Here is a 21,011-nt window from a genome sequence, read left to right on the forward strand (position 1 = left end):
CGGCATTGTGATTAATTGCGCTAATTGTTTTAACGCGTTATTTTGTTATAATGTTATATAACATTATAAGATCTTGAAAATCGGCACAGATCTACAAACACTGAAGCAATCGTGGATTGTCAAATGCATCTTCAAGAGACAGACTTGTGAAGGACACCAGCTGGACAACCGCAAAACTTTTAGCATGGCCGTAATGAAAGAATACTTTATATTCTATTAACTTATTTTTTATGTATTATGTAATTATTAATATTACATGAAGTATATTTAAAAATAAAATAAAATTAGAAGCAATAAATATTATTAAATAAATAATGAAGCTGTAAGATGCTGGAAAAGCTTTAAAATACACCTTGAAAAGTGCTTGAATTGGACTTTAGAAAAGGTGTAAGAACCTGTTGAACTTATTTTTTGTCGTTTTATGTTGGCCATCGGGAGCCGCCCATAGAGAGGGGTATATGTAACGTATGTGTATTTTGTTCATGCTTTGATCCATGTCTTTTATTTTGAAGTTTAGTTTCCTGGTCCCTGTCATTTCTTGATTTTGTGTTCCCCTAATGTGATCCCATCATGTCATGTGACTGTTATGTGTCATATGTTTATTAGTCTTGTCCTCTCATTGGTTCATGTTTCATTGTCTTTCTTTTTTTTATCTCGTTATCAGTTCTAGTTTATTATTGGTTATCTTGTTTGCCCCAGTCTTTGTAGTCATGGTTTTTGTTTTGGTTTATAGATTTAACACTTTCAATTAATTTTAATAAAACTGCACTGTTCTACTTCATCTTTGTCTCTTCATCGTCTCGTTTTGCACCTGCCTGACTTTGATACAGACACTTTTTGCATTGTTGGAATGCTTAACTTGTCTGCTGACACAATATACAGTAAGTATACGAGGTACTGTATTTAAATTATAAATTATATTTATACTCATTTTAATTATTATATACAAAATCATCTTTATTTGGGGGGCCTTTCTCAGTAAATATTAACATAAGCGATTAATTGAGTTAATCTGCACATCATTTAATACATTTGATTTATACATTTTACCAATTGACAGCCCAAGTGTATATTATGGTACAGTATTCCATTTTGTGCCAAATCTGAAACGGAAACAAGAAAAATGTGTCTGGTTGATCATTTATTTATAAAAAAGGAAGGTACAGCATCTCAATTAAACATGCACACAAACTGATGGAAACAGATTATTAATTGTCCTTGATGTTCAAAGGAAACAGACGGTAATGGCAAAGCATGGGGAAATACCCAGAAGTGCCCTTATTAAAAGATGAATATCACTGGCTGTGAATGCATATTTATTTTCTTTTTTTTTCTGTGTGTTCAAGAGAACATTAGTTCATCATTAAACCCAGTAATGTTGGCTGTGTGGTTTTCTCCGTAAAGTTGTGCTCCCATAATCAGGCATCACAATATTTTCCTTATTCGTCTCATTGGACAGATCTCTGAAGAGATCACCCTGACATTTTCAAAAATAAATAGGACTTGATATACAACAAAATGCTTTTTCTTCAGTGTCACTAATCTATGTCGTTATCAGACGTGTTTAAATATCAGGCATTTTACAGTTAAAACAAGGTAAAGTTGGCTGCAATACAACAAATGAACATTTAACCTGGCATTTTTTGCAGTGGCTATATGCTTCACACATACAGTAGAAAATCTTTTTAGAATTTGAGCGATCAATTTCAGATGCCTTGAAGTCGAGGTGTTTTCACATGTGGGTATGTTTTGTTGATGTTACTTCCAAATGTGTTCCCAGTAATTTGTTTGTTGATGTTGCGCTGATGGATAGTCCAAGTCATCTTATACTGAAATCTAGCAGCACAGAAGTATGTCACACTGTGAATTCGGCAACAAAATCCAGAAAAATGTTTTTCATCCAGAAAAAAGTTTTTGTGCTGAAATCAGTCCATGCTTCCTAAAATTCAAAGCACTGCCCCCAGTGGCTGAACCTGGAAGTGTTGTTAAATGTACACGTGATCTCAATTCTCGAAGTGAAATGTTCACAGAGTGGTGCCAAAAGCGAGATGTAAATGACGTAATGCAGTCAACAGAAATGCATATTGTATTAACTCTATCACCTAAACCTAACCACCAGAGTAAAATGTATTCTTAGAGGGGAAAAAGCAAGTTGTTTTTGGCTAGTCCTGTGATCTCAACATAGCAGCCCCAGAATTAACATAAAACAGCTTTCATTAAGCTAAAAATATGATTGGAGTCTTCATCTCATGTGAGTGCACATCATTGCAAATATATAAAAAAGTATTCATTTCTTTATCTGTAAACGATTTGAATGGGGGGAATTACTGAGTACATCTTTAAAGCCTCCCTCTTGTAATGCATTTAATTTCATGAGCAATTCATCATTTGTTTGTGTGCTTCTATACATATTTATTTTCTAATACATTTTATTTGTGAAAAAGCATATTTTCTTGGTATTTCAGTCTGAATAAGGCTGTAAACACACAGTTAAAGGGATATTTCACCCAAAACTATCAATTATGTCATCATTTACACTCCCTCATGTGTCTCAAACCTGTGTTCAAAAGACTGGCTTTCTTCCATGGAGCACAAACGAAGATATGGCAGTATGTTAGTTAGTCACTATTCACTTGTATTGACTCATACAATGAAAGTAAATGGTGACTGATGCTGTCATTCTGCCTAACATCTCCTTTTGTGTTCCATGGAAGAAGAAAAGGCAGTGGTGAAATCTCAGGGCCAGCAAAGCATTCTCTGCTGGTCTAACATGCCAAATAAATACATATTTTTCATCTTTTCATTTTCAATCACCTTTTTGCCTTTGTATATTTAACCACTTTCCACTCTTAGAAAAACTAAAAGTTTATCCAGTCAGAATTTATTCCTTGATGCTTACAAGCAAAGCGTGACACATATCGCATGCCTGAAGTAGTACGCGAGTCTGAGCTCCACCCCGTCAGTAATTTGTTCTTGGTGGGTGTGATCTTTAGGATATGTCCCTGTCTTTTTTTTTTTTTTTTTTGGTAATGCAAAAAGGTTAACAATTATGTAATTATAACTGCATATACATAAAAGGCATTGATAATAGAGAGAAAAAATAAATAAAATGAAGAAACATGAAAAAAATGTAATCTTAATATTTGTCCTGGTTCATGGCACATACAAAAATGTCATCATAATATCTTAAAAAAAGAAGAACATTTCTTATTCACAAGCAATCTTAAAGACTTAACTAAGTACTCCACTTCAATGCATTCTTAATGCAAAAAATAAAACATGTTTCAATTGTAGAAAAACAATCACACAAAAACTTTGAAGACATACTACAAGAGAAAAATATGTGGCTTAAGGTGCGTGCACATACAACTTAAAAAAAAAAAAATTAGGAGGAGGGGCTTCAACCATGGCCGAGATCACAACAATTGCTGTTCTGTATTTGTTGTATAAGTATCAGATACGTTGACGTTGTGTCATACAATTCCGGGTGCCCACACACCGCTACAACCATTTTCTCATCCATTTTTTCCTGATTTCTTCTGCTACTACTTCAGTGACAGCCGGACAATCTCAATGCTGATAGGCTTATGTGACAACGAATGCGAAATAAGCGATTTCACGTTTTCGCTTCGCGCCGTTCACTTCATTCGCAAATTCGTGTCTTTGCATTGACTTTATGTAAACGCGCTGTGCGAAACGCTCGATTTGCGTTGTATGTGAAGGCTTCTCTTTCATTATAACAAAAAGTACACATATCACTTACAGCACAATATCTCGCCAGGTGTGCGTTACATTTTCACACTTTGTGCGAAATTTTCAACATTCCAAATATTTTTGCATTAAATATACCAGCACGCTTTAATATGCTTAATATTTATGCAATATTTTTGGCATATTTGCATTCATTACATGAATTAGAAAGAGGTGGAGATTATTGGAGTCTCGGACATAAATGACACATGCAACCATAGACCATATCTATTGTGGTAGCGTTGACAGTCTAATACACATTCTGCCATGAAAATAATTATAAGGCACATCAACCAATGCGTAATACCTGTGGATTCAGTTCAACCATAATTATAAACATGTGCAGTGCAGTTTTTTCATGTTGTATAAAACGTCATTTTATACAACATCAAAAGTACACCTGTAGCACAAATCTAGCGCTGCAGCATTGTTTATCACTTAGGTTGATAGGAGACATCTTGATATCAGTAGCATTGCAGTTCTGAATATCTGGGAATGGAGTGCATTTATGGTCGGAGATATCAAGTAAGAATATCCCACATCCAACTTGAATGTAGCGCAGCATAACCGTGTACTCTAGAATCATAAATATTATGAAATAGACTTTCCAGGTATTATAGACCTCCTTGGTAGATTCAAATGAAAATTATGATTTTTGAATATCTGTTCGGGAGACATTCATTTTACAAAACAGTCATGCTGCAGTTAAAATTAGGCTTGCTTGAGCATTAAGTGCCATTTCAAGTTCTGGCTTTCGTGTGTTGACGTGTTTTTAAAATGTTAGTTTGTATTATTAATTCGCTGCGACAATGTATGATGCCCAAAGGCATACGGTGTCTAATTCATTGTGAAACTGTGTTTTCTTAATGGCATGAATCACACTGAAGGCCTAGAATTTTAATGCATGGCCCACCACTGAGAAAAGGCATACATGTTTAGAAGGACATAAGGAAGAGTAAATTATGACAGAATGGTAATTTTTGGGTAAACTATCCTTTAAGAGGCTCAAAACACCCTCTCAATATCCTGCGGATTGTTGATGTCTGTTTTATAAGTTCATCAGCACCTGTGTGTAAATACATTCTGGTGGGTATTCAAATGAGCTTCTTAGTTCAGGCATCAAAAGATGACAGACGTTAAACCTCGAAACTGATCTCTCGTGAGCGTCCAAAGAGTGGTTCAGTGATTAGCTGTGTATCCGAGTAGCTGCGTCTCAGGTGTGTGGAGCTTCTAGTGGTTTTGATGGCCACCTCATAAGGTGGGGGAGGTTCCATGTCCCAGTGAGGGGGCCGAACCCGGCTGGTAGGGCTAAAACATGTTGGCTCCATGGGGGGATAGTCCAAATCCTCACCATACACACCTCGCCTCTGCACAGTCCTTCAAAATACAGACACACTTTTGATAAAAAGTTTAGATTACAAAATAAATAGGGGACACCAGGCTAGTACTCACACTTTTAACCAAAATGAATATTTTTTAGGATAGGTTTATTTTTTATTTATGTCACTTACTGTATAGGAACCTACCTTAAAGTCTTGGCTACAAAAAGCTATTGAACATTTCTACTGTTATTACCAATAAAAAAGATTTTTCATTGACCACATGTTGACCTTTTGTGACTGCATGCCCAATAGCTAAACATATTGTCACAATATATGGGGAAGTGGTCACAAAGGAACCTGCCATTAAACAGCCTATACAGCAAAATTATGCAATTATGAAACAAAAAACAATGAAGAATGTGAATCTCCAAAAACAGAAGAAGGTGAAAGTGGAAAATGGACTTAAATATTGATCTGTTTCTAACCCACACCTATCATCTCTGTCTGGAGTACTTTTATGTTGCCCTTATGTGGATTTTGGAGCTTCAAAATTTTGGCACCCATTCACTTGCATTGTATGGACCTACAGAGCTGAGATAGTTTTCTAAAAATCTTTATTTGTGTTCTGCAGAAGAAAGTCATACACATCTGGGATGGCATGAGGGTGAGTAAATGATGAGAGAATTTTAATTTGAGGTGTTCTTTGAGAAAACTAATTTCAAACATGGTGAATCATGTGGAAAAAACATTTCTGTTCAGCCAATGTTTTTTTTTAAAGAAAAATCAGAAAATCATGGCATTTGCATAATTTGACTTCATAGTTACTGAGATATAGCCCTGTGTGACAAATAGCCCCGTATAGTATATACAACTGAATTTTATGGTGATTCCCTCAGTTTAATATTAATGTTGTGGAAAATGACACTGGAACAGACTCCTGGAAAAAAGGTGGTAAACGTTCTGTGACCACAAGAGGGAATTAAAAGGATTTTCAGTATCAGATATCAGAACTGCCGAGCTCAGCTGAGTGGCAGCAGTTGCTAGACTTCTCCACTAAGTGATTTTTAATGGCATCTGAGGTTGGGAGAGAGATAGGAAAAAGGAAAAGAGAGATGGAGCAAATCCGGAGGGATGTGGGGGGTATGGATTGAAAAGTAAAATTATGACCATAGTTGCTCCTATCAATTCCATTTAAAGTGTGCTAAAACATTTAAAATGCGAAACTGTGAATTTCATTCAGACTTGGAGAAAAGTGCTTCATGAAAATGCATGAATCAGTTAAGTTTCTACTCTAGATAGATATTGACAGCTATGCAAATCACATACTCGGACTATAATTATTTTCTGTATGTTTCATCCAAACAGTTATTATTAAAGGGATAGTATCATCCAACTCACCCTCATGCCATCCAAGATGTGACATTCTTTCTTCCGCAGATCACAAATGAAGATTTATGGAGGAAAAAACTTCTCAGCTCTGTTGGTTCATTCAATGTAAGTGAACAGGGTCCAAAACTTTGAAGCACCAAAAACACATAAAGGCAGCATAAAAGTAATTTTTATGACTCCATTGATTTAATCCATGTCCACTGAAGCAATATGAACAGCATGTTTTACTATAAATCTTCACATTCACTTTCACTTCCACATTATTTTGTTTTTGACGATTCACATTCTTCCTGCATATTGCCACCTAATGTGCAGGGAGGAGAATATATAGTAAAAAAAGAATTGAAATATTGATCTGTTTCTCGCCCACACCTATCATATAGCTTCTGATGACCAGGATTAAACCACTGTAGTCTTTTGGATAACTTTTATGCTGCTTCTATGTGCTTTTTGGAGCTTCAAAGTTCTGGCCAACATTCACTTGCATTGTATGGACCAACAGAGCTCAAATATTTTTCTAAAAATCATAATTTGTGTTCTGCTGAAGAAAGAAAGTCATACACATCTGGGGTGGCATGAGGGCGAGTAAATGATGAGAGAATTTTCATTTTTGCTTGATCTGTTCTTTTAATGCAGACATTATAAAGTGATACTCCACTTACCGGTGCAGAAAGATGGACTGGGGTTCAGGGAAGAGGTTTCCGGCCGGTGGTGTGAATAGGGCTTGACTGTAATCTTGGTTATATTCTTCATTATAAGGCACAGGGTTTCTCTGACTGTTCATCGCCCAGAAGAGTCCTAATATGAGCATCACCGCCCCGAGCACCACACAACACATACTGAACGCCTGGAGTCTACTTTGACTAGAAGTTAGAAACGTGGTGGAGCCGCCGGTGACAATGAGAAATACTCCAGTAAAAATAGCGCCATGATGAAGGGAAGACATAGTGTCCATTCATATAATGTTGCCGTTTAAAGCCTTTTTCCTATCTGGTAGGATCAGCGCGCATCGTCCAGTTTGTCTTTAAGAGGAGATCGAGATTCAAGAGTAAAGAAAGTTCCTCAATCGGCGAATGTTTACAGAAACGAGTCTGCATTGGGTCACTTCTGAGGGAAATCGCATGTCCTCGATGTCACAATATTCGCATTATATGACTGGTGCTACTTTCATATTATTGCCAATTGTCTTGATATAGTAGTGACAAGTTCCCAGAAAGAATATTTTTCCAATAAACATTTTCAGTCCCAATTAAACCAACAGACTCTTCTGCTGTTGCTTGCTAGAAGCGATGTTTTGCTGTGGAGCATCTGATACTGTCAAACTCCTCTATCATTATGAGGATCACTAGAGTTCACGCCCCACCCAAGAGCCGTCTGTAGGCCAGATGCGTACTGGCATGACTTTAAAGAAGACTTATAAAGGTAATCATCTCCTTATTTGTTTTACAGGCGATCCCTAACCTTTTCAAAATAGATTTTCCTCCAAAAAGTATTTGCAGGTTAAAATGAAAACCCAGCAGAAAAATACATTCGAAGTAGCCTAAATCGATGTATGTTTATTTTGCCAGTTAAATAGTTTAAAAAGCCTGACAGTTAAATGTAAGTCACCGGTCCGTAGTAGTGTGTAATTATGTAGCCACTCGCCCCGATATTCAACTGCTGCATGATAATGATCATAATCACTAAGGTGCGTACACACTGCCAGCGACATCGCGCGCGACAGCGACTCAATACCATTCATTTTCAATGAGAGCACAGCGACTTCCGGCGACACGAGCTGTCGCGACCGTTGGCGCTAGATGTGGGCGTGTCCAGCGACGCGACAAAGTTGAGAAAAGTTCAACTTTGGAGCGACTAACGGAAGCGACAGCCAATAGGAGAGACGACGGGAGAGCTCACGTGATCCTTCTCTCTCTCTCTCTCTCTCTCTCTCTCTCCTGCAGTAACGGAAAGATGGATGAAAGGCTAATTCTTGCTGTTAGAAATTTTCCAGTGCTCTATGATATGGCTCTTCCCACGTACAAGGACATTTTAAAGAAAAATACTGCGTGGAAAGGTGTATCTGAGATCGCGGGGATTTTATGGACCCAGACAGACCGACATTTGCATTTTCGCCGCAGATAAACAGCCACTCTGGCAAACAGCACGACTTGTTTCTCATTCATCTTTGATATAAAGCATTTTATGTACTGATTCCATTTATATTTAGTCTTTTCCCTCCAAAATGTTTGTTTTTAGTGGCAAGAAAAGAGATTCGCTGTCAACAGCAATGGAACGACATCCGTGAATGTCATTTATAAACGTTACTAGGCAACCAGTAGTGGGAACACCCACTAGCGACTTCACCGCCAGACACTGGCGACCTGCAGCGATAAAGTCGCTGGCAGTGTGTACGCAGCTTATCAGTCAATGGTGTGACGGGATTTCTTTCTTGTGATTGGCTGAAGAGGCACCGCGCAACCACTGGCGTCATGTGAATTGACGCGCCTTTGACCAATCACCGCATGTTAGGGGAGGGCCTTCGAAGACCACCTGGGCACGTTCTTAAAAGAATCAGAATTTCAAGGGGAAACCCCTGCGTGCGAGGAGTACGAGAAATGGCTTAAAAGAACAATATATTGGACCGGTGGCAATGCGTGTGTTTGACTTTTTTATTCGTCTGTTGTGAACACAAATAACAAAAGGATTTGTGCAATTAAAAACAAGCAACAAGCATTTTCCGTTTTTATTTAGACATCTCGCGATTAAAAAGGTGTCAGAATGGACCCGTTATTATATTTGGGTGGGTTAGTCGTGTTGTTTTTAGTATGGATAAAAGTGAAGGGCTTAGAGTACGTGATAGTACACCAGAGATGGATCTTCGTTTGCCTCTTTCTGCTGCCTTTATCCGTCATCTTTGATGTGTACTATTACCTGCGCGCGTGGATGATCTTCAAGATGTGCTCAGCACCCAAGCAGCACGACCAGCGGGTCAGAGACATTCAGAGACAGGTAAGTGCACAACCTCTACTCGCATGCATTCTGCCAGTCTGTAAAGCATTATGTGATATGTTCAGCTGTTAGAGTAAGTGCTTTTCATATTCACATAACTTGCATCTTACAGTTTCACTTTTGACTAATTGTTCACTCTGTAGTGTTGTACAGTATTTTGAGTGTCATAGTAATGCATCTGCTGTTGGAAAATGTAATTGCATAATAGAGTATAATATAATATTATATATTATATAGTGGAAAATAATACACTCTGCATACTTATGAAAAAATGCATGCAGTGCAATGCAAATTAAAATGGCATTTCAATTTTCCAGGTGCGAGAATGGAGAAAAGAGGGAGGGAAGAAACATATGTGCACAGGTCGTCCTGGATGGCTGACTGTGTCCCTCAGGGTGGGAAAATACAAGAAGACGCACAAGAACATCATGATTAACATGATGGACATCCTGGAGGTGGACACAAAGCGACAGGTGGCTGATATGCTTTTCTTGATATCATTCGGAAATGTATTAGAATTGGAATCTTAAAGATATGAACAATACGAATCCAGGGCGTGCTGAGTGACTCCAGTCAGGCTTCCTAAGCAACCAATTGGCCCGGTTGCTAGGGTGGGTAGTCATGTTGGGTTAACCTCCTCGTGGTCACTATAATGTGGTTCTCGCTCTCGGTGGGGCGCGTGGTGAGTTGTGCGTGGATGCCGCAGAGAATAGTATGAAGCCTCCACACCTGCTAAGTCTCTGTGGTAATGCGCTGAATAAGCCACTAGATTAGATGTGCCTATTGACAATCTCAGATGCGGAGGCAACTGAGATTCGTCCTCTGCCACCCGAATTGATGCGAATCACTATGCCACCATGAGGACCTAGAGTGCATTGGGAATTAGGCATACCAAATTAGGAAGAAAATGAGAGAAAAAAAAGATGTGAGCAATAGAATTAATGCAACATAAAGTTTGCAAATATGAAGTTTGTAATTGTTGCAAACAACAAAGCAGCTTTATATGTAAATATATTCATATACAAGTGCATCTTTTCAGGTGGTGCGTGTGGAACCTTTAGCTAACATGGGTCAGGTGACTGCTCTACTTAACTCTATTGGCTGGACTTTGCCTGTGTTGCCTGAACTTGATGACCTCACAGTAGGTAGGTTGTGAGAGCCAAACACATAAACCAATGCTAATTATGTCTGCAGCATGCACTGTATGAATATATAGGGTACAACAGTGCTAAAGGTCCCCTGGTGTAAGAGGCACTTTTGTTTTTATCTTCTCCCAAAAGAGTAAACATCTACAAAAACTACCCTAGGACTTTCCTTAACACATGTTTGTCACTATACAGGTACACTGCAAAATATTCCTGATCCATAAGAACATTGTGTTATGTCTAATGTTTGATTTTGAGGTAATTTTATCTAATATTTGATCCTTTTTAAAATGTTGTAAATTTACAGCTAATGAAAATCATAAAAATATCATATTTATCTTGAGACAAAATACTTATTTGTAATTTTTTAAGGTGATTAAATCAAACGTTTTTCAATAACTGTCCAATAAGTGAGAGGATAGTATTTGGGGTTGTAGGGGCTAAAGTGCCTGCATAAAACACATTGTTTTTCTTAATTGAGGCGAATAGATTTGTAATGAAAAATGTTCAAAGAGGGCTCATATTGACTGATCCAGTTACAATGGAGATTCATTTGTTTATAGAATACTTGAAAATGAATTTTTATCAAACCTTTATTACTTATTTTCACACAAATTATGTTGCTCCATCAATATTCAATTAAAATAAATCTTTTTTTTTAAAGTCCTGTAGCACTCTGTCTTTACATTTATCCATTTGGCATATGCTTTAAAAAAATCTGTGGAAGTCTAGTTATGCATGTTTGTAACCAGGTCTCAGATTAAGACACAATTTCATTCATGTGGCAAGACATATAATGCTTAGATCAGTGGTTCTTATTTTTGTTGTCACACCCTCCTCTAAAATTTGCATTTAGTCATTTAGCAGACACTTTTATCCAAAGCAACTTAAAATATGAGCAACCCAAGCAAATTGCAAACAATATCTGCAGTGTAGCACTGCCAAGTTCCAATAGTAGCTGAAGTAATTTAGAAGTTAGAGCAGAAGTGTAACCCGTTTCACAACATGGGCAAAGAGGAGGCGGGATCCGGCTGAACAGCAATGTAAACTTCAATGACAGAACATAACTCATTCATAACATAGAAGTGCTTTGCAGCAAACAAAACAAAGATGTATACACACAACATGTGCGTCTCTCTCTCTCTCGAACTGGCGTCCTGGCTCCTCATTATCTCTCTCACACTGATTAGACAGTTCAGTGCCAGGCTTGTGTCATTATGGGTAAACCTCCGGCCTGACCTACCCCCCCTCCTTTCGGCCGTTCTTCCTCCGGCCGGCCTTCCCCATCTCCTGGAAACTAAGAGAGAGATGAGGGGAGAGAGAGGAGGTAAAGAAATAGAGAGTTGGAGAGACAGAACGAGAGAGGAGAGGGAAAAAATGGCTCGCCATTCCTCGGACACACTGTCGCCTGGTCCTCGGCCAGCAGGGCAGAGGTCCTCCATGACGCAGTGCAGTGGCACTGGACATTGCCTCCTGGCAGACGGCAGCAGGCTCCTCCGCCTCCCGGCAGACGTCAGCAGCTCCTCCGCCTCCTGGCAGTTGGCAACGAGCTCATCTGCCCCAGACAGTGGCTCCTCCCTCCAGGTGGACAGCAGTGAGCTCCTCCACTCCCTGGCGGACGGCGGTGGCTTCTTCGTCTCCTGGCGTGTGTCAGCAGGCTTCTCCGCCTCCTGGTGAACTGCTCCAGTACCACGTGCCATACCTCCTCAGCTTCGCGACCCTCCAACAGCGGCGAGGGCTCTGACAGGGCATCCTTCCTCCCTCCCTGGTTTCGGCACCAATATAATGTGTTTCACAGCATGGGCAAGGAGGAGGCGGGAACTGGCTGAACAGCAATGTAAACTTTAGCACTGTAAACAGCAATGTAAACAAAGACGCACACACACAACACGTGCGTCTCTCTCTAACTGGCATCTCGGGCCCCTCCTTATCTCTCTCTTGCTGATTAGACAACTTAGCACCAGGCGTGCGTCCTCATGGCCCAGCCATGCAAGTTTTTGTAATGGGAAGCATTTTGTCTGTCAGAATGAACAGTAGCTGTAGCTTGCTTGTTTTTTTCTGTTGTATTGTATTAGAAGCCGTTGTTAGCTGGGAGATTTAACTGCACTTTGCTGACTTGTAAATTAGTGCTACTTCAAAGCAATTTGGAAATGGAAAAAGAAATTGGAAAAATGAAATAACTGATCGATGCACTTAAACTCGATCACCTATTCCCCTGGTATTGGCACATAATAATACAATTTATAATTTAAAGTCTTTCATTTACAGTAGCAGATGCTTTTATCCAAAGTTTCTTACATGAACTACTTAAGAACTCATGAAAGTTAACATACAGGATTCAACAATGTTAGCAGTGAAGTTATGTTAAAAGATCTTATTGAAAAACATTAATGGAATTGACTAATGACAACTTTTTTTAATGAAACATTTGGCAAACACGGTATTAAATAAAATATTAAATTTTTTACAATTTGTGCATTGGTTAAAAGCGATTTGGAGGCGGACTGTAGGTTGCAAAAATTGAGGGTGAGTTGATCACAAAATATCACCAGAAAGTATTTTTCAATTTTTGTAATTCACCTATAGCAACGACACACTCACAGCTGCTGCAAACCAGAGAGTCAGAGAAATCACGCAAGCGAGATTGGTGATACGAGATATTTTTGTGTGATGCATAGATTTTGGTGACCATAAAGAAGCCTGCAGTGACTTTAGCCTTGACCATGTGACTTATTTTAATGTACTACAGACTCTCTTCACCAGCTCCTTATCAAATATCTCTTTCTACATCCACCTCAGCTCCCCAAAATCACACAGCAGGTATTAATGAAATACTGGACCTGAATTGTAAAGCACTATTCCAGCCAATATTAGCTGATGGTATCGTTCGTGACCATGGCTGGATACAGTTTGTAAGTTTGGTGGTGATGAGAGATGCCATCTTCACCTTGCGTCTTACATCTCCTTTATTTACATTGTTTTACAGTGCTGTAAAAGTTGTTTTTTGTAATTGCACTTTAAACTACTCTGTTATTATACTTTCCATCCAATTATCCATCCATCCATTTCCTGTATATTTACCTAAATGACTTTACACTAGAGCCAGACCGATATATCGGTTTTGCTGATTAATTGGTTAAAAATATTTGCTGATAGATGACAATAGTTTTAATCTAGTGAATGTAGGCTATAAAAAGCTTAATTTGGTAAATACTTAAATATAGATGATTATAACAGTTAAAGGACATGCAAGGAAGAGGTGGAAACCGGCTGAAAAGTCAACATAAATTTGAATGTCAAAACTGAACTTAAAACAACATAAAACAAACATGACGAACACCCATGCAGCACGGCCGCAGGTGCCTCTCTCTCGAACTGGTGCCTCTGGCCCCCCTTATCTCACTCTCCCGCAGATCATCTGATTCTGTGCGGCACGGCCACACCCTCCTCCTCGTCACAGTAACAGAGCCAAGTCCTCGTCATTTCAGTAAGTGTAAGTCCCGCGTTATGCACCAAATCTATGTTGAATTCTAGTGGCCTTATAGTTAGGAAAGACTTTTTTTTTTTACATTCTATACATTTATTTTAAAAACTATTGACCAATTAATTTACATTTTGCATGACCTTAGTAAAATCGGTCGACCTTTACTTTACACATTTAGTTTCACTGGTAAAAAATATAAATTCCCTTTCCTACCCTACAAAGGCCAAACTCAGCAACTACCCAACACTGAAACTGAGAATTTTTTTTTGTTTTAATTGATTTTGTAGTTACTGCATTTTCACATCAAGTTTTCTCAGAAACTTTGCATATGAGACAAACTCTTCTGTGAGACAAATTTGTCTGTCACAGGACAGAACAGTGTCAGAGACCTGATTTCAGTCATATAACTCAGTTTTGCGTTTTGCCTTTGTAGGGCAGTATATAAACATTTCCATTTAACCAAATTAATAATTTATTAATTATGTTCAAATGTATGTTAAAATTTTAGGTTCTTAATCTTATATGTTATTGATCTCCCCATCGAATATATTTCTTTCAATTCCATACTTGTATTCATCCTTGATATTATTTCTCTCCACCTCATCGTTGCATTCATGTGGACACTGATTTGTCCTTGTAATTTGCTTTAAGGCTGGAAGTCTATTTCTATCGGGAAGACTTGAGTGAGGTTTAAGATGCCATTTATTTGATGATTGTAAAACAGAAAAGTAATGTCTCTCTTTGGCATAGGCCCTGTATGGCGGTCCGAGGGAGTTGTACTCAGAACCATCATATCCTGCCGGAGTTAGGGGGCAGGGGTGAGGAGCCTACCCCCGTGCGGGACGGGGCTCAGATCATTTGGGCCTTACTATCTTAACAATTTTGCCATGTTACGGCAATTACAGACATGAAAATAAGTAGTCTGAGTTTGAATGTGCTGAAATGAACAAGATATGAAAGTTTGGGCTGTCTCTATTAGTGTTGTCACAGTACCAAACTTTCAGTTGTCGGTACCAATACCAGTGAAATTTCACGGTACTCGATAACATTTTCGGTACCAAAGCAAAACACAAAAACAGGTTACTGAACAACACTCTTTTAATAACAAAGTTAACAAATTAACAGCTGAACTAAGAACAAAAATATACCATTGAGCAACATTTCAAGTTAAATATATTATTTTTGAATTATAACAAAACTGTACAATGTATGCTTAAAGTATTTTTTAACACTTATATAAGATTTGCTTCAACTTTTACTTTAAGTTTTTACCAAGTACTAAAAAAAAACCTAAATAGTACCGACTTGGTACCGAAGTACCAGTATTTTTGACAACACTAGTCTCTATGGAGACATATCCACCACCGATCTAGATGCATTTGAATGTTTTCTTGAGGACCACGTTCAGCACAAAGTAACCCTTCTCTCCATTTACTGTAGATGAAGACTGTATGTCATTTCTGACCTTTAAACATCTTCCTTCTTTCCTCTTTCTCCTTTTCTTTCTACAAGCCTCGCAGGGAGTTGTTTCATGTCTCCATGCATTTGTAGATTCCCTTTCTTTAAATCGAGCATAATATTCTCTCCTGATCGATTTTGCATGTCGTGTGTGGTGCATCAGAGGCTGCTCATAATTAGGTTTTGGATGAGCACAGTCCCTGCTTCAATGAGGCAGATTAGATTAAGATGGATATGGTTCCTATTGCTGAAAGTGTTTATAGATCCCAGAAAAGAGTGCTCAGTGACTGAGAAATGTTTTACACTGGCCCTACTTCAAATTCATTTGTAAGTCTGCAGAGACACAGTACTTAGTAATATGACTAGGGAAACTTATGTTGTGCTTGTGAAGAGTTGGACGATAAGAGATATTTCTGGCCACATGTATAGATTCCTTTATCTTGGAAACATTTGGTAAAAAAAAAACATTAGCTTATTACAATGCCATTCCTAAGGGAGCTGCTTTAAGTTGTGCATCTGAAATCAAAGGTCAGTTATTTGGACTTTTGACTTTGTGCTAGATACCGCACAGATATGTTTGTCCCCAGTTTGTTGGGCGTTTCACCTCTAGTCAAGCGATGAGCTTTAAGACATTTTGTTGATTTCTATTTCTACAGTGTCACACTGAGTAGCCTCATCCACTGTGATATCTCATTGGCCCAAATTCTTGCTCCTCATAACTTATGTACATTTAAAGACCTCATGAAATCAGAATTGACCCATCGCTAAGCTCCACCATCCTTGTTTTCCATTGCTTGCTCTGACAGACTCAGAACTTCCCATAGGAATGAATGAGAGATGCCCATGAACGGTGCAGTTTTTTCTCAGAAACGAAATTGATAGTATTCTTACATTGGTTGGAATGAAGAGTGACAAGTGAACGAAAAACAACTTTTTTGCATATTTTGGATCATTTCTATAACATTTCACTCTAAACTACTCAAATACACATTACTCCCTAGACTTTCTTTGGGAAAAAGCAAATGCGGATGGCAACAGTTGCTAAGATAGTATTGGTAAGAAATGCTTTTAAGGTGGGGCTTAACAAAAGATCAATTGGAGATGTGTCACAGAAAACAACAAATTGCTTGTTAATGGAAACTTGTCATATCAAACCTGGTTGGAAAATAGTGTAAACCATTACAGAAAAGACAAAAGTGTATTGGAGCTACAGTAAGTCTACACTGAGGGTTAACATTGCTCAGAGCTTTGGAGTCAAGAGGAAGGCTATGTGAATGAATATTAAATCAGTTTCAGTTAGAGATATAACAGTAAAAACAACATATCGGCACCAATAGTAGCTTTTTAGATCTATCGGCTATCTGCAAAAATCAGCGCAGACAGTTGCATTTATTATTATTATTATTGTTTGATTTTAAGAGTGCATGTTTTGTTTCCATTATGTGTTTGTGTGATCTGGGAGTACAGACATTTCAAAATATTTAACAGTGTAATGTGCCAAATCTTTTTTGTAGTTTTGGTTGCACAATAAACTGAATATAGGGTTTTATTCATTTTGGGCTCTTATTGTATCTGTCATTGCCTGTCACTGTAAAGAAAGACTGTGGGTCAGATTCACTAAACAGTTGTGGCACTTTTGTGTGTGGTATTTATAATATCTTATTCACTAGCCATTGTCATTTCTTTCTGGGCAAACACGCCTCCTTTCTGTGTAAATTAGGCTCATTGTAGATCTAGCACAATTTAAATTGCTCTATTACCATGAATGAAAGTTGGTGGTAAAATGAGTTTTATTTAAACAGATGGGTAGCACTTTACAATACTTCTATTGCACTAAATAAATGCATGTATGTAAGGAACCTTTAAGGAATATCTTGGAGATCCAAATAAAGGTCCAAATACAAACAATTTTCTAGGGCTGTATCTGCATTCATTCTTAAAGGAATAGGTCACCCAGAAATGACAATTATGCAATTTCTATGTACCTCATGTCATTCCTTCAACCAAGCAAATCATAATGATTAAATGATGGCTTGAATGAAGGCTTATTATAAAATTGCAAACTCAGTGCTTCAGACCAACAAACACATCATATCTACCCCTCTTTTTTTAATTGTCAGAGATGGCACAATAATCAGGCTTGCATGTATATGACAATATATAACTATACGTTAATGCATTAGGTATCATGAACAAACAATTAGTAATACATTTTTTACAACATTTGTTAATGTTAGTTAATAAAAATACAATTGTTCATTGTAAGTTCATGTTAGTTCATAGTTCATTAACTAATGTTAACAAATACAACATTTGATTTAAAAAATGTATTGGTAGATTTTGAAATTAACATGAACTAAGATTAGTAAATGCTGTAAAAGTATTGTACATTGTTAATGTTTACTGATGTTGTTAACTAATGTTAACAAACGGAACCTTATTGTAAAGTGTTACCAAGAGATGTTTGTAAACATTTCAATCAACCAACCACATCAGCAGTAATTAATCAAAAGAATGATCAAATGATGAAAAAGGTAATTATAACCTGGCATAATATATCCAGATGTGCGGTGTCATCAAGCACTCTTTCGGTATGTGTAAGAGATTAACAGGTGTCTGGATCACAGTGATGCTGTACAGTCAATCCTGGCAGGGTGTGTTGATTACGGTGGTCTGCGGCACCCTACGCTATATAGCGCTCAGAATCGGGCCACAAGTTCAGACCTGCACATGCAAATTGCGTTCAGCAGCGTTTTTATAGGTGCGTTTTTGGTGTTGCCTGATCTGCATGATTTCTTTAGTGAATCGGCGCTAAACCGGTGCAGAGAGCGTGTGGAAAAAAAGCTACACTTTTACAGAGCGCAATTCATTCTTAGTGAATCTGCCACTTCTGTTTACAGAATTCCTGTCATTATATATATATATATATAATTTGTTTTTTTGTTGTTGTTTTTTTAAGTTGATTGTTGAAATCTATTTACTGATAGTTATCGGCCTTTTCCACCAGCGTAGTTACCGGTATCAGCAAAATCCACTATCAGTCAACCACTAGTTTCAATAATTGCTATGTACAGTGGGTACGGAAAGTATTCAGACCCCCTTAAATTTTTCACTCTTTGTTATATTGCAGCCATTTGCTAAAATCATTTAAGTTCATTTTTTTTCCTCATTATTGTACACACAGCACCCCATATTGACAGAAAAACACAGAATTGTTGACATTTTTGCACATTTATTAAAAAAGAAAAACTGAAATATCACATGGTCCTAAGTATTCAGACCCTGTGTGTACAATAATGAGGAAAAAAAATGAACTTAAATGATTTGAGCAAATGGCTGCAATATAACAAAGAGTGAAAAATTTAAGGGGGTCTGAATACTTTCCGTACCCACTGTAAATATTACATTTTGCATTCAATATTCTTAATTGTCATATACTTATTTTATAAGTCTGTCAAGCTTTTGGTCATGATTGTGTCATGTTTCTTTCAGGTGGGCTGGTTATGGGAACAGGCATTGAGTCTTCATCTCATATCTATGGCCTGTTCCAGCACATTTGTGTGGCCTTTGAGCTGGTGTTGGCTGATGGTAGTCTGGCCCGATGTACTGAGGTGGGTTATTTGTAGATGGCATATGTGATAAGCTGCATACACATAGACTCAAGTAGTAATTTATCATTCCTGTCAATGTATTTGGCATCATATACATGTAAGCCTGATTATTGTGCTATCTCTGACCATTAAAAAAGAGGGGTAGATAGGATGTGCTTGTTGGTCTGAAGCATTGACTTTGCAATTTTATAATAAGCCTTCATTCAAGCTATCAATTATTCATTATGATTTGGTTATGTATGATAAGGAATGACATGAGGTACAAAGAAATGGCATAATTTTCATTTCGGATGAACTGTTTGTATTTGGACCTTTATTTGGAACTCCAATATATTCCTTAAATGTTCCTTACATACATACAGTACATTTATTTAGTGCAATAGAATTATGTTTGTAATTTTGTCATATTTGTCTTGCCTGCTCACAGAAAGAAAACCCTGACCTGTTCTATGCGGTTCCTTGGTCCTGCGGTACTTTGGGGTTCCTGGTGGCTGCAGAGATCCGGATCATTCCAGCTCAGAAATGGGTGAAGCTACGCTATGAACCTGTACGGGGCTTGGATGCTATCTGCAAGAAGTTTGCTGAGGAATCAGCCAATAAGGAGAACCAGTTTGTGGAGGGATTGCAGTACTCTCGGGACGAGGCCGTGATCATGACTGGAACAATGACTGAAGATGCAGAGCCTGGCAAGGTGAAAATGAATATTCATGAATAAATTTCATGTTCATTAGGAAAAAGTTTACAACTACAACCATAAGGGCTATCAACTGAGTAAAAAAAAAAAAGTATATTTTTTGCATTTAATTACATAAAAAAACAGCTAATGAAGATAATTCAAAGACATTACTTTATTGTGGCAGATAAGGCTGGGTAAAAATATTAATTGTCATATAATTTGCGATCTTTATCTTCATCCTGTGATTAATTCTTTAAATCCTAAGATCAATCTTTTACTCTATGTGAATGTAAATCACATAAGGCTGAATCCAGCTTCTTATTCGCCCGTAAATCACTCACATTCGTGACCAAAATTTGTGTTATGCAACTAAAATGGCTGATAAAAAAATTAATTAAAATAATATATATATATATATATAAAATAAAACATTATATTGAGAATAACCATTACAGTTATTTATATATACATTTGTTAATGCTTTTAATTGTTAAATGCTGTCAATTAACATCATTAACTTTCAGATGCAAGCAAAACGGACATTATAATTTAAATATATCCAAATGAATCAGAATTTAATCGAGAAATCTTTATCAATACCCAGCCCTAGTGGCAGATCAGCAAAGCATTGAATAGACATTACAAAAAGTGAATATAGTCACTATATTATTGAACATAAGCCTGTCACTGGCCTACAGTCCACAACAATCAATTTTTTTATTGTATTTGTCAATCTGTCTGTGGTAGACTTTGGGGCCATACAGATTGTGTTCTCACATTCTGCATGAATAAATGTGTTAACTTTATTATAATTTGTAATATTATTAATTGTACTAAATCAGCATGTTAAATTGACAGCCCTAATAATAATATTATATTATAATATTTCTCTTTTTCTCTGTCTTTCATTTTTTCTATTAGACTAACTGTATAGGTTACTATTACAAGCCATGGTTCTTCAAACATGTGAAGGGGTTTCTCAAGGAGAACCGTGTTGCTGTGGAGTACATTCCTCTCAGACATTACTACCACAGACACACCCGCAGCATCTTCTGGGAATTGCAAGTAAATGACTGGAAATCTGCACTCACCAACAGTAACATTCAGGACTTCTTTTAATACAGCTTGATGTTGAAGATATTAACTTTCAATTATCTTTTTGGTTTGTGGTGTAAATTTGATTCT

The 21,011-nt window shown here is 37.4% G+C and overlaps 2 protein-coding genes across 4 annotated transcripts in view; one reads left to right on the top strand and one right to left on the bottom strand.

Annotated features, from left to right (window-relative positions):
* Nucleotides 1–4,886: 4,886 nt before the first annotated feature.
* On the bottom strand, nucleotides 4,887–7,509 carry si:dkeyp-51f12.2 (uncharacterized protein LOC100151460 homolog). The gene is made up of 2 exons (XM_052098240.1): nucleotides 7,124–7,509; nucleotides 4,887–5,127 (listed from the first exon to the last, which is right to left on the bottom strand). Exons 1-2 carry the CDS (start codon nucleotides 7,414–7,416, stop codon nucleotides 4,887–4,889), a joined length of 534 nt encoding a protein of 177 aa, XP_051954200.1. The 5' UTR covers nucleotides 7,417–7,509.
* Nucleotides 7,510–8,905: 1,396 nt separating this feature from the next.
* Nucleotides 8,906–21,011, top strand: part of LOC127624318 (delta(24)-sterol reductase-like) — a 35,465-nt gene continuing 23,359 nt past the window's right edge. The window contains exons 1-6 of one of the 3 annotated variants that reach the window (XM_052099097.1): nucleotides 8,906–9,452; nucleotides 9,770–9,925; nucleotides 10,492–10,597; nucleotides 19,032–19,150; nucleotides 19,578–19,841; nucleotides 20,748–20,891. In XM_052099097.1, coding sequence (XP_051955057.1) covers nucleotides 9,222–9,452; nucleotides 9,770–9,925; nucleotides 10,492–10,597; nucleotides 19,032–19,150; nucleotides 19,578–19,841; nucleotides 20,748–20,891 — 1,020 coding nt within the window. In that variant the 5' untranslated portion in view covers nucleotides 8,906–9,221. The remainder of the gene's footprint in view (nucleotides 9,453–9,769; nucleotides 9,926–10,491; nucleotides 10,598–19,031; nucleotides 19,151–19,577; nucleotides 19,842–20,747; nucleotides 20,892–21,011) is intronic. The other 2 variants (XM_052099098.1, XM_052099096.1) reach the window with 2 other exon arrangements.

Source organism: Xyrauchen texanus, chromosome 30 (genome assembly GCF_025860055.1).
Source record: "Xyrauchen texanus isolate HMW12.3.18 chromosome 30, RBS_HiC_50CHRs, whole genome shotgun sequence".
In the NCBI taxonomy this organism is placed as follows: Eukaryota; Metazoa; Chordata; class Actinopteri; order Cypriniformes; family Catostomidae; genus Xyrauchen; species Xyrauchen texanus.